Consider the following 14,312-nt stretch of genomic DNA (forward strand, 5'->3'; position numbering starts at 1 on the left):
ATGGCACAATTGTTTGTTTCACAAGAAGAAGTATTTTCCAAAGCCTGATATTGATCCTATGGAGATTAGAGTAGGAAAAATTAATAACAGAAAACACATGTTTAAATAAATAAAAAATCAAATACATTTTGTTTTATAACTTTGAATTAATTTAGTAAATCATTGAAAAATTTTACTCTGATTTTACTCCAATTTTCTTGTCATGTTATGCCTCATAATGGTGAATGGCAGACTTCCTGGTTTCAAGCATTACATCTCTCTTCTTAACAACCAATCAACTCTTGATTTTATTTACTTTTCAGTTTAATGTCATCTGTAAATTAGATGACCACAATTCACAGCTCAATCTTAATAATAGTATAGAATTAGATTGTGTTACATTAGATCAAAGAATGTGTTATTTTACTATTTATTTCTCTAGACCTCAATTTAAGGTCTGGCCCCTTGTATCTTACTAATGTTTGCTGAATAAAATAAAGAGAGACAGAGAGAGGGAACGAGAAAGAGAGAGAGAGGAGAGGGAAGAGAGGGAGGAGAGGAGAGGAAAGGACAGAAACATAAGTAGTGAAGATGCCCTGCATCAGCCCTGGAAACGCGTCACTAGACTGACTTTAACACCTGAATCCAATTGTCTTAATACTCAACTAATTATCACCATTGTTTGTTTTCTTTTGATTTTGTACTATTTTTATTTTATTTTTAGGTAGGTTAGATATTTAAGCCCCATTCTGAGAAACTCTGATTCACAGACTAGTATAGGGTAGGGAAATCTATATTTTATATATGTATATATATGTATATATACCTATATATACATATCCAGATGAATATTGAGAATATTTTCAAAGTTCCAGAAGCTATTAAAATAGAAAAGGATTATTAAATACCAGAATGAAAAATGAAGTAATATAGAGGCTTAACTAAAATAACTCCACATGTAATATGAGAAGTTGTTATAATTTTCAAAGTTGATCATGTTGGAAATAGTGTATGAACAAATTGGTTAGAACTATAGAGATAGCCTTCAGAAGAGCTATAAAGAAAACACTTTTTGGAGCTATTCAAAAGAGATTAAGTTCTCTCTTAGGGATAAGTCTAAGAGCATAGGAACCGTTAATCAGGAACTTTGTTTTTCATTATGATCATGTTTACATTTTTACATTCATTATGTTTCATATATAATCTCACTTTGGGTTTCTGATGATTAGCTACATTGGGAAATCCCTGCATTAAACAAACAGAACAGAACTCTTTTTGTTCACCCTCTGACTGTACTGCACATTGTTCTCTCTTACTCACAAGTGTGTTATCAGAGCCTATGCCACCTGCTTCTATGAAATGAACTGTTCCCATGGCATATCCAAATGGAGCTATTGAAGTATTGAGTTGGACATAAAATTTCCTGATTTGAGATATGCTCAATTCTAGAAAGGAGGACAGCTACTGATCTGCATTTAAATGTTAAGTGGAGACAGATTTGAGGAGAGGGGGTTATAGAGTGTGAAGGATAGGTCCTTATATCCAGCTTGGGTCTGTAGAAATGAAACATTTGCTTCATTTCAGTAATCAGTCATCTTCACTCTGTTCTAATATGATAAATTTTATACAAGTCCTAAATGATAACCATAAGTAGTCAAATTATCCACTTAGTACTTTAATATTGGCTTTGATAGTTTTTATTTGTTTATATATTTTATACAGGAATTACATTAACTTGAATCTACCCATGTGTTTGTGGGTCTTGATATCCTTACAATATTAAGTTGTGCAATAATGAATAATGATAAATCCCTCCCTTATTAAGGGCATTTCTAATTTCTATCAGGGTCATTTAAAAGTTTCAGTGTATAAATGTTTAATGTATTTTGGTATATGTATTTCTAAATACTTGATGTTAACATTATCTGTTTTATGTGAAATTGTTTTAAATTTTTATTTCACTCATAGTGTCTTTCAAAAAACCTTGTAACTGAGGACACCGAAGATCTCATGGAAGAGGATGGAGGGTGAAAGGCTTTATAAACACTAACAAGAAATAATTCTGTGCTAATACTCAAATCAGACACACAGGATTTCAGCAAGGCTGAGATATTGCCAAATAAAGTGAGCTATTCCATAATGACAATGAATCTAATTGAAGTTTTTGACAATTAAAGGGACAAATAAACGAATCAGAAGATTTGGTAGGAGGCATTGAAATACTTTTCTATAGCTATTAGAATAGCAGACCAAAAGAAAAAAAAAAAGGAACTCAAAAAAACAAAAACACTGTACATATGGAAAATCTCAATAACAATGAGAGAATTGGATGCAATCACATGACCTGCAAAACTAGAAAACACATTGTTTAAGAGCCTTGGGAACATTTTTAAAAACTGACCATATACTGTGTTATGAGACAAACCTTAGCAATAACTTAGGTAACTCAGGGTATGTTCATTGACAACAACTGAGTTATAATAAAATGAATAGTTTTTAAAAATCTCAACATTTATAAATTTAATTGCTTTCACATATTCCATGGGACAATGAGAAAAAATTTAAAGAGCCATTTCACTTATGGAAGACCCTATAGAAATTCTTTATTTTTAAAGATTTACTTTATTTACTTGAAGACAGAATTGGAGCAGGAACTCAAAGCACTTAGGCCATCAACCATTGCTTTTTCCAGGCCATTAGTTGGGAGCTGGATAAGAACTGGAGCAGCCAGGACTTGAACTGGCTCACATATGGGATGCTGGCATTGCAGGCGGAGGGTTTATCTTCTAGGCCACAACGCTGGCCCTGACAATGAAAAATTTAAACAGAAATTATGAAATATTTTAAGTTGATTAACATTTCAGGTTGAATATATTAAAACTTGTGAGATGTAGCTAATGTGGGGTAGGGAGGGAAATTTATGGTTTTGTCGACCTAAAAGAAATAAGAGAGGGCCGGTGCTGTGGCTCATTTGGCTAATCCTCCGTCTGTGACGCTGGCACCCTAGGTTCTAGTCTCGATTGCTCCTCTTCCAGTCCAGCTCTCTGCTGTGGCCTGGGAAAGCAGTGGAGGATGGCCCAAGTCCTTGGGCCCTGCACCCGCATGGGAGACCTGGACCATGAAGCACCCGGCTCCTGACTTTGGATCAGCGCAGTGCCACTCGTAGCGGCCATTAGGGGAGTGAATCAATGGAAGGAAGACTTTCTCTCTGTCTCTCTCTCACCGTCTATAACTCTACCTATCAAGTGGAAAAAAAAAAAAAAAGAAATAAGAGAAAAGCCCACTGCTCTGCAGCAGTATAGACAAAGGCTGTAAACAATAATCAAACCCCAAGATGTCACTTTCACTGATATACATTAATTTTGTGTGTGTGTATTACTTACCACAAATCAATGGAAGTGTGATATTTGTCTTTTTGGAACAGTGGTCTTTCTACTTTTAAATGGTTGAACTCTTTACTTATGGATGATTAAGCCTGTGATTATTAAATAAATTAAAAATATGTTATTGCAAAAGTTAAAAAAGAAAGGAAGGGAGGTGGGTGCAGGGAGAGAGAAGTATAATTTTAATCTTAGAAATGCATCTATGAACTGTATGAAATCTGTTGTTATATTAACAATTAAAAAAATGAAATGCTGCTGGATTTACTTCCAAAAAGCAGTGTAAAATTCCCATGCCCGTTGGTAATGTATTAAAATACTATTTTTATTCGTAAATAAATAAAATTTCAAGATTATCTACTAAAAAGTTTCATGTGAAAAATGTTATTGCTTCTTAAATATCCTTCTAAGTTGTGTATCATCATCAAAATCTAATATTCCCTAAGAATATCCACAATTATTAACTTGATTGTTGATGATGGCATAAATACGAACAAACAATGTAACATGTAACTTAACTTGAAATGATTTTGTGTGTTATCTGCTACTATGGAGTTTTGGAGAGCACTTCTCTGTTTTATTAAAATTATCTACTCAAAAAAATAAGAAACAAGAGAGATTCTCAAAAAATATCGATAATTATTTGGGAAGAGTAGAACATTGTAATGGGAATGTCTGTGCCACTGTAAACTGTGCATGTTCAAAGAGATTGAGACAATGGAAAGATTTTACTAGCAAAGCAGGGAGAATATTTATGTGAGCTAGTTGAATGTAAAGTTCTTTGTCTTGGAGGCCTGGGGCAGGACTTGGCCTCAGGTCACTGGTGGAGCTGATAGTACTGTGTTCTTCCAAGAGCATCTTGTCTGGATTGTTGCAGTGTGACACCGTGTTAAAGACGAGCTTTCTTTTTTTTTTTGACAGGCAGAGTGGACAGTGAGAGAGAGACAGAGAGAAAGGTCTTCCTTTTGCCGTTGGTTCACCCTCCAATGGCTGCCGCGGCTGGTGCACTGCGGCTGGCGCACTGCGCTGATCTGAAGGCAGGAGCCAGGTGCTTCTCCTGGTCTCCCATGGGGTACAGGGCCCAAGCACTTGCGCCATCCTCCACTGTACTCCCTGGCCACAGCAGAGAGCTAATTCCTGGATTCTATATTTTTGGGGTCTGACAAGAATGCTTTCATCTTGATCTCAGTAACTTGCACAATGTCTATGTATATATCAGAAAAGAATAAAAGTTAAAGTACTAATAGAAGCTTTTACTTCAAGAAGTTAAAAAAGAACTAGAAGTAGTGTACAGAATAAAGTTCTAAGAAATAATTTAAATGAAAAGTAAATATATCATTCATAAAATTAACATAGCAAAAATTTACTTTACCTTGAGTAATACAATTAAAAAGCATTCTAGAATGACTGATGAGAACAAAAATTAGAGCTATAACTTATTGATTTCAAGAGTGAAAAATCAGAAATCTCTGCACACTCTACAATTTTCTTTAAGTGTTAAAGAAATCATTGCCAAATAAACAATCAAAACACTAATGCAAGCATTCTGATCATTTGCATACTAAGTGAATGTGTTCAAATTTCAACTTATAAAAACTTAGAGAAAAGATAATATCTAAATAATCATATCAGTCAAATAAATTCAATCCATGACTATCATTTCTCACACAAAGAAAATCACACATTTGAAATACTACACACGTGATAATCCCAAATCTTTAATACATGTTGGGCTATTTATTCCCCAAAACAAAATGTTTCCAATTTTATGTTATTTTGTAGATATGTAATTTATTCATTTTACTTATTTTAAAAATATTTATTATTTTTGTATGTATGTATTTGAAAGACAGAGTCACAGAGAGAGCTAGAGACAGAGAGAGAGAGAGAGAGGTCTTCCATTCATGGTTCACTCCTCAAATGGCCTCAACAGCATGAGATGGGCAGATCTGAAGCCAGGAGCCAGGAGCTTCTTCCGGGTCTCCCACATGGGTGCAGGGGCCCAAGGAACTGGGCCATCCTCCATTGCCTTCCCTGGTGCATCAGCAGGGAACTGGATTGTAAGTGGAGCAGCAGGAACTCAATTCGGCACCCATACAGATTGCTGGTGCTGCAAGCCGGGGCTTTAACCAGCTGCACCACAGCGCCAGCCCCGTTTATTCATTTTATTTTATTTATTTGTTTATTTTTGTTTATTTGAGAAGTAGAGTTACAGACAGTGAGAGGAAGAGACAGACAGAAAAGGCTTCCTTCCGTTAGTTCACTCCCCAAATGGCCGCAACGGCCGGAGCTGCGCCGATCCGAAGCCAGGAGCTAGGTGCTTCTTCCCGATCTTCCCATGCGGGTACAGGGGCCCAAGCACTTGGGCCATCTTCTACTGATTTCCCAGGCCATAGCAAAGAGCTAGATTGGAAGAGGAGCAGCTGGGACTAGAACCAGCGCCCATATGGGATGCCGGCACTGCAGGTGGAGAATTAACCAAGTGAGCCACGGTGCTGGCCCCTTATTCATTTTAAAATATTGAGTACCTCTTCATCTAGTCATCTGTTGAAATTTATAGCCACTATGAATAAAATTGTCATGCACATTTTTGCAGGCAAACTTTTTTTTTAGCTTTATTTATTTATTTATTCTGCATTCATTCGCCTAGTGAGATTTTCTTTCTTTCTTTTAGATGAACAAGAATGTTGAGGGGTAGGGAGTGAAGTGTAGTGCTTTGTCCAGGTTGAATGGCTTATGATATAGCTTGGATTAAAGCCACAGCAAGCGTGGAGCATGGTCTTGTATCAACATGTATGGAGTAGCAATCTATGCAGCAGAAGCTTTCAGGAACCCCTGGAATCCTATTTAAATTCTTACATTGTAGCCTTGTCTTGAGGTGCTGCTTCCTAGAAACTCTGTGAAAACATGTGCTACTAGGTGATTTACATGATCCGTTCATCCTAACGTTGAAGACTTTGTGACTCCTAAAGAAATAGCCGATAAACCATATTTCCTCTACTTTTAGGGGTATAGGCAGTTTTCAATTCATTTATAGCTTTTTATGAAGTTCAGTTCTAATAAAGTTTATAGAGGCATCAGAAAATCTCTTTAAACTTTGTATTTCTATTAAAACATCCTGGTTTGTAAATCAGGAATGTTTGTTCCATCTTTGGAGGTGGTAGTTTTTTTTTTTAAATATATGTACAAATGCTTTGATTTACTTGAAAGGCAGAAGAAGAGAGGCATATGTTCCATCTGCTGGTTCACTTCACAAATGCCCACCACAGCCAAGGCTGGGCTATGCCAAAAGCAGGAGCCAGGACCTCAGTCTGGGTCTCTCACATGGGTGGCAGCAACCCAAGTCCATGCTACCTCCCAGGGTACACGTTAGCATGAAGCTGTGTTGGAATCGGAGCCAAGACTCAAACCCGTGTCTTTTAGTTTTTATTGGGTGCAATGGTTTGAGCCTTTTGTCTGGGCACCAGTGTTGCTCACTCTTGCACTTCTCTGTTGGGGTGGAGATGGCGCCTCTGGTCATTTGCACGAACGTGAGTCCATCTGTATTTCACTTCTTGAGTTTTTCTGATTTAGCCAAGGGGGCCAGTGATCTGCACTGGAGAGCTGGGACTGCAGGCTCATCCAGGCCTGCTCTTGAGTCTGGGCCATTCAGAAATAATGTCCATATGTTGGGGACAGCTTGTGTTAAGAATAATCTTGGTGAGCCAACTAATACTGTGAGAGGTTTTTTCCTAACCTTGTCATTGTGCTATTCAGGCAAACATTTTCATAGATAAACATTTAGATTTTTCTTGGGTTAATATTAAGGAACAGAATCACTGAATTGTATAGTAAATGTCCATTCAAATTTATAACCTTAAGGCTGTTTTCCCAACTAATTTGACATATTATAACTGAATTAATTGTATGATAAACCTAGTTACTTCTCATTAAGACTTGGCTTTGGCAGATTTTTATCTCATACAATTCAGGTGCGTAGTGATGCCTCACTGTGTTTGAATTTTTCTTTCCTTTTTGGCTAATGATATTGGACATATTTTCCCAGTTTATTGACTACACAAGCATTTTTGTTGTAAGGTATTTCTGCAGACATTTTGCCTTTTAAAGCATTTTGTCTTCATATTATTAAATGCAATTATTGTTTATGTATTTAGAGCTGCAGCCAAAGCTGTGGCCTGCAATGCAGCCATCCCATATGGATGCCAGTTCAAGTCCCGGCTTCTCCACATCCAAACTAACTCCCTACTAATGCACCTGGGAAAACAGTGGACGATGGCCTAAGTGCTTGGGCCCCTGTACCCACAGGGAAGACCCAGAAGAAGCTCTGGCTTCTGACTGGCCAAACTCCAGCCATTGTGTCCATTTGGGGAATAAAACAGAAGATGGAAGATACCTCTCTCTCTCTCTCTCTCTGCCTCCCTCTCTGTAACTTAACCTTTCAAATAAATAAATCAATAGTTTGCTTTAAAATTAGAATGCTAATAGGTATCTACAACACAATAATGACTGTGCTTACTTTCTGATGGGTAAATTCTTTTACAGAATTGTAGTCAAGACACAAGGAGGTTACTTTACTTCCCCACAGGAGTCAGCTGAACATGAACAGAGGCACTTTGACATTAAGACCCTAGCGTTTAACTACTGCTCATCCAGCTGCCATTTAAAAGCACAGCTGGTCCAGGGACCACAAATAGGCACTAATAGATTTGCACAGTGGTTGCTACACATATTGCTTTATTTTAATAATTTTTGAGAGGTATCTGAGGGTTTTATGTAGAAATCCATATTTCCAAATACTTACATTAAAATAGAAAATTCTGACAACTAGGAAGTCTGTGTGCATAGAATTTCAAGTAATTAAAGGGTACTGTCTGTAGACAGGATTTGCTCTCTCCAAGTTGTCACTGAGCCAGTTTTATTCATATAAAACTGCTTCTCTAAATATTTAGTTTGTGAATTTGAACTTAGAAATACTATTTTGAAATTAATGGAATGCTCATAACAACAATAACAACAAAAAACCAGACAGTCAAACATCTTCAATGATTATAAAATGTTTCATGTAAGATGAATTTTTAATACTTGAAAGCAAACTTTAATAAATTTTAACTTGAGATAGATTTTACTTGTGCACATTGACACAAGTTAAGTAATAACATTAAAGACAAAGAGGGTATTTAAACCAGGGATCATAAATATTGCATGCCCTCCTGCAACAGGATAGCAATGAAATCCCTCTGACAACCTGTTTTTCTCATTTCTCTTCAGAAACAGACCCAAAGCAATGGCAGCAGGAAATCATTCCATAGTGACGGAGTTCCTCCTGGCTGGGCTCACAGAACAGCCAGAGCTGCAGCTTCCCCTCTTCTTGCTCTTCCTGGGAATCTATGTGGTCACCGTGGTGGGCAACCTGGGCATGATCACACTGATTGGGCTCAGTTCTAACTTACACACCCCGATGTACTATTTCCTCTGTAGTCTGTCCTTCATTGATCTTTGCCACTCCACTGTCATTACCCCAAAAATGCTGATCAACTTTGTGGCAGAGAAGAACACCATCTCCTACCCTGAGTGCATGACTCAGCTCTACTTCTTCCTGGTTTTTGCTATAGCAGAGTGTTACATGCTGGCTGCAATGGCCTATGACCGCTACGTTGCCATCTGTAGGCCTTTGCTTTACAATGTCATCATGTCCCATAAGGTCTGCTTTTCCCTGATTCTAGGGGTCTATGGTATAGCTGTGGTTTATGCATCAGCTCATACGGGCTGCATGGTTAGGATTCATTTCTGTAAACTGGACATGATCAACCATTACTTCTGTGATCTTCTTCCACTCCTAAAGCTTTCTTGTTCTAGTACCTATGTCAATGAATTGTTAGTTCTAGTTATTGGTTCACTTAACATTTTCATCCCAATCCTGGCCATCCTTAGCTCCTACAGTTTCATTATTGGCAGCATCGTCCGCATTCGCTCCACTGAAGGCAGGACCAAAGCTTTCAGCACTTGCAGCTCCCACATGTTGGCAGTTGTGATCTTCTTTGGTTCTGCAGCATTTATGTACCTACAACCATCATCTGTCAACTCCATGGACCAAGGAAAAGTATCCTCTGTGTTTTACACTATAGTCGTGCCTATGTTGAACCCTCTGATCTACAGTCTTCGTAATAAAGATGTCAATGTTGCTCTGAAGAAGATATTAGTAAAAATATCACTGTGAACAACAAAATAGGAAGATGACTTTTTTATCTACACCATTGATTATCATGTGGCATGAATTGATATCTTGATATATTTAATTTTAGTTCATCTGTCATCTTTTAGTTACTTGTTATTTGAAGTTAGGAGTTTCCAATTAAGTGAGTTCATGTAGCATTTGTCTTCCTATGCATAGTTTATTTCACTTAACACAGTGTTCCCCAGGTCCATCCATATTGTCACAAATGATAGAATATCATTTTCTGAGTTTTAATAATATATATCTATATCTATATCCTCATTTTCTTTATCAATTTGTCCATTGATGGAATCTTACATTGATTCCATATCTTACTTATAGTGGATAATACTGCAATGAACAGGAGAGTACAGATATCTATTTGACACCTTAATTTCATTTCCTTGAAATGTATACACAACAGTGGGATGGCTGGATGATATGGATGATATGGGTAGCTCTGCATAATAGAAGTGAGAGCACTCTATGGGTCTCCCCCATTTCTGAACCATCTGTCACTTGCAGCGCAAGGACTGTGACTATTGGTATCACACTTGCATGCTAGGAATACTTGGCTTTGCAAGTCTGCACTTTTGTTCAAATGTGGCAAAATGTCATGGGGCCCTAGAGATGGAATACGCTTAGTCTTCCATACTCTAAGACAGAATATCTTTCAACAATTTTCATTATTTTCAATATGGTGGCACGCTGTGGCAGCCTGGTCTCTGATAGTTGAGTGTAGGCAATGTGAGTTCTTTCTCTGAAGCAAAGCTAACATGCAGACACTAGGTAGCTCCTCCCATGAGCCCCAGGCCTGTGATTACTGCGAATCCCTCTTATAACAGGATGGTTGGCATACTTCATGGGTCTATTGGAAATCATCCATCCATCCTTTGCCTGTAAACTGAGAGCTCTCCCAACTGGGTACCTGGGATGCAGTTACTAGTGTTCAATTTTTCTATCTGTCCTGTCATCCTGGTCTCCATGTCTTACAGGGTCCCTCTTGTAATCTCCTGAGTTCCAGCACTTCGCCTCAACCACTCAGCTCAAAATTCTGTATTTCATTTGTCGCTGGGTACCTCTCTGAAGAGGAAGCAAGTGGAGGGCACCTCTATTTATCCATCTTGGAATATAATCTCTTCCAACCAATCTCTAAAAGACAAGATTTCTGGCACATTTTAAAAATTTTTCCAGTTTTCTTATGTGGTATAAATGGTTGTACTTTAAACTGAACACCCTAATTGCTAACTCCAATTATTAAGTACTAAGTAAGGATCAATTATTTTTTGAAAATGAGGACTAAGGATATACTTTAAAAAGCCATAATACATTGTTGAATAGTATTGAACCAGACTAGAATTTCTGATTTGTATTTCCTGAGTTCTGATAATCCATATCTCTACCCTCTAACTTCTGCAATAGAGTGCATACATTATAAATGATGTTTTACAACAACTTGATCAGTATGACCCTTCTCATATGTTCAGAGCTTGATTAATTCTGCCTTTGGCCACTTCAATCATGAAGTCCAATTAATGTAGAACAATTTCAGTCCATAGCTTCTCTGGAGACAGTAGTGGAATACACTACTGAATATAAGGCATTCAGCTGCATTTCTGGTGTTGTTAAACTTAGAAACAAGGTAATATAGTGCCTCCATGTTTGAGAAACTATTGAGATATGTGTATGAGATCTGCCAAGTACTTTATTTTATAATTTCTAATCCTATAGTCAAAATGGTATAACTAGTTAAGATATGCTGTGGTCCTCTAAACCATGCTAATCATGTGGTGTGGGTTGTGAACCAGTAGCACTGGTTATAAATAAATAATAAATAAATAGCTTATAAAAATCTAGACTTTCAGACCCCACCCAGAAGTAAAAATAAAAAGAAAGTTGTCCAACATGAAAATACCACATTACTATAGTTTGAGTTGAAAACACTTTATTTTCTATTTTTGCGTTTTATTTTTTTCACTTTCTTTTTTAATATTACTTAGTTTTTAACAGATTCCATACAGTTTGTTGATAACAATTCTAAGAATATAATGGTAGGTGTAGTGTACATAAACATACAAGTATATTTAAATGATTACTATAATAATTATCATATTCCATGTGAATAGGATAAACATTTTAAGAAATTCTTGATGTATATACACAAATCCTGATTATGGATTGACATGACTAAGCTTGTCAGGGGAACAACTGGGGAAGTGTCTACTTTAATTGCTGCTTATTTAAAGAGTATGATCCCTGAGAAATGGAAATCCTTGGAGAACATTTGTCTCTGTGATATTTAGTACCATGCAGATCCAAAACCTGGACAGACCTTCACAGTAGAGCAATTGGAGTCACACAGGTGACTGTGAGAGATGTGGATGTTTGCTCCCCTGAGATTGGGGAAACACAAACTGAAGAACTGACGATGCTGACCTGGGATGCAGTCCAGCTTCAAAAGTTATGCTGAGACTAAGAGCTGGACCCTGCCCTCTCAGAACTACAGTTCACAGAACGTTGGGTCCCTGCAGCTCCTAATACCAGCATCAACGTGCTTCTCCAAGTGAAAGAGAGCAACTTTCACATAAATTTAGACATTGGGATTCAAGGGAGAAGAAAAGTGAGTGTTTTTATTTTTACAATTGTGATTTCTGCTTACCGGGCTGCAAGTAAACAGTGTGAAAACTCAGACAAATGTTAGTAAATTCTTTCATGTATTTATTTAATCATTGTATTCATTTATTCCTAAAATGCTTTTTAATTTTCTGTTAAATGTCATATTGTGCTAGTTACTGAGGATACAGAGGAGAGTAACTCTGGTGAATCATTCAGCTTACAGTGTAGTTCACAGCCAAAATATGTACTGCTTAGGAATTACAACTTTCTAAGCTTGCAGTAGGAAGGTCTAATCAATTATTAGAAATGAGAGAATGTTCCATGGCGACATGAACACAAATAGAAAACAAGAGAGAGAAACTGTTTGGTGAGATTCTTTCAAGTGGAAGCAGCACAAATAAAAATGCAGACAACTGAATCTATGTGACATATTCCAGAATCTGCAAGAAGCCTAATATTTCTGTTGCAAAATAGGACTTCAGGAACTGGGAATGGAGAGGATAAGAGATAGTAGATAGTTATACTACATCAAACGGTAAATTTAGGAAATTTTCCCCTAGTTGTTGTAAAGGTATATCATCATCAAGTTTATGGTTGAATATATTCAATGACCAAGATCATTGCATTTTAAAATCAGAAATTACTGGAATATTTTTCTTATAGTCACTAAAGTTTATATCCTTAAATGTGTCAAATCCTAAATGCAAAATCAAACTCTTCCTTTTTTGCATCCCTTGGGATATTTAAAAATGCATGCTAATTATCCCAAACTTTCACATATTTACAAAGATCTTCATAGATTCTCAACACCTTTCAACTTAAAATGGATATCCATTACTAAATATAAAACTCAAAGTACAATACCACAGGTGTAGACTAGTGCTCATCAATCTCACTGTATGTACAGAATGTGGTAGGAACTATATTGCATATGGGATAAATAACTGACACATCTTACAGCTGTTGGTGACCACTAAGTAGATGTGGATGTTATAGGTTACTTTCCACCACCTCCAGAGACCAATAAGTACTTCAGCAGCGTTACAACTCACGGAAGCATGATACATGAGTTGTGAAGCTTTTCAAACTTAATGAAATTAATACTGATCATTCTTATCATATTGTAGAAATTAATCCAGAATATTTGTTTTATTCATCACACATTGTCCTATGGCCTTCACTAACTTTTTAAAAATTGTGCCTTAGAGTCTTTCATTTGAATTTCACTGGAGCTAGATATCTTTTATAAAGAGAATTAATTTTAAACTAATTTTTGAAGTTAAATATTTGCCTTGGTAATTTTTCACTTATGTATTTCAACTATTTCCACAAAGCTTGTTATTTATGTAACTGATTTGCTAGCTTTGTTTATTTTGTTTGTATTTTTATTTTTTGGAGATTTAAAATATCTGAACCTCACCCTCAGAAATCTGTTTCATTAACTCAGATATAGAAGTAGCAAATCTAAATTAAACAAATAAAACAATGAGGATTTCTCCATTTAAGTTCAGAGAATTTTGCAAGTTGTTGGATAAATCTTCTGAGATTATAGTTAAAGTTTTAGAAAAGACTACGAAAATACCTGGTAGAACACAATTATGAAATGTTCAAATCCTAGAGATCATGGAACCAATTCCCCAACTCTAATCCCCACGTAACATGGAAAGTTCATATAACATTCATGAATTTTTATTCTGTTAATCGCAGTACAAATTATTTCCAGCCATGGAGGGAACCTTTCAAAGAACAAGAAACAGAAATGTTTATTGGAACTACTCAATAGAGAGCACATTGTCTCTGGGGAACAGGACAGAGAGCATAGGGAGATGATTAAGGAACTTTTGACTTTCATTATAATCATGTTTACAGTTTTACATTTGGCATCTTATGCAAACATTATGATCTCTCTAAGAGACTCTGAAGATCAGTCATGTTGGTAAACCCCTGTAGTAACAAACAGTCTGTGCTCAAGTTTGTGTCTATGCCTGACTGCCAAGCAACCAGCCCACATGAGCTTATCCACAAGCACATGTTTAGTGTCTGCAGCATTTGCCTGTGGGAAACAAAGATGAAGTCTCTCCATGTCATGTCCATATTGCGTAAAGAATATGGCTTTGACACAA

General features: G+C 36.6%; 1 protein-coding gene across 1 annotated transcript; it reads left to right on the forward strand.

Annotated features, from left to right (window-relative positions):
- The first annotated feature begins 8,643 nt into the window (after window positions 1-8,643).
- Window positions 8,644-9,576, forward strand: LOC133764736 (olfactory receptor 8G1-like). Its single transcript, XM_062198423.1, has one exon. The coding sequence runs from the start codon at window positions 8,644-8,646 to the stop codon at window positions 9,574-9,576; it is 933 nt and encodes a 310-aa protein (XP_062054407.1).
- The last annotated feature ends 4,736 nt before the right edge of the window (window positions 9,577-14,312 follow it).

This window comes from Lepus europaeus, chromosome 7 (genome assembly GCF_033115175.1).
Source record: "Lepus europaeus isolate LE1 chromosome 7, mLepTim1.pri, whole genome shotgun sequence".
NCBI lineage: Eukaryota > Metazoa > Chordata > Mammalia > Lagomorpha > Leporidae > Lepus > Lepus europaeus.

Excerpts from the sequence above, each read along its gene's own strand:
- LOC133764736 (XM_062198423.1), top strand. The coding sequence starts at position 8,644 with ATGGCAGCAGGAAATCATTCCATAGTGACGGAGTTCCTCCTGGCTGGG.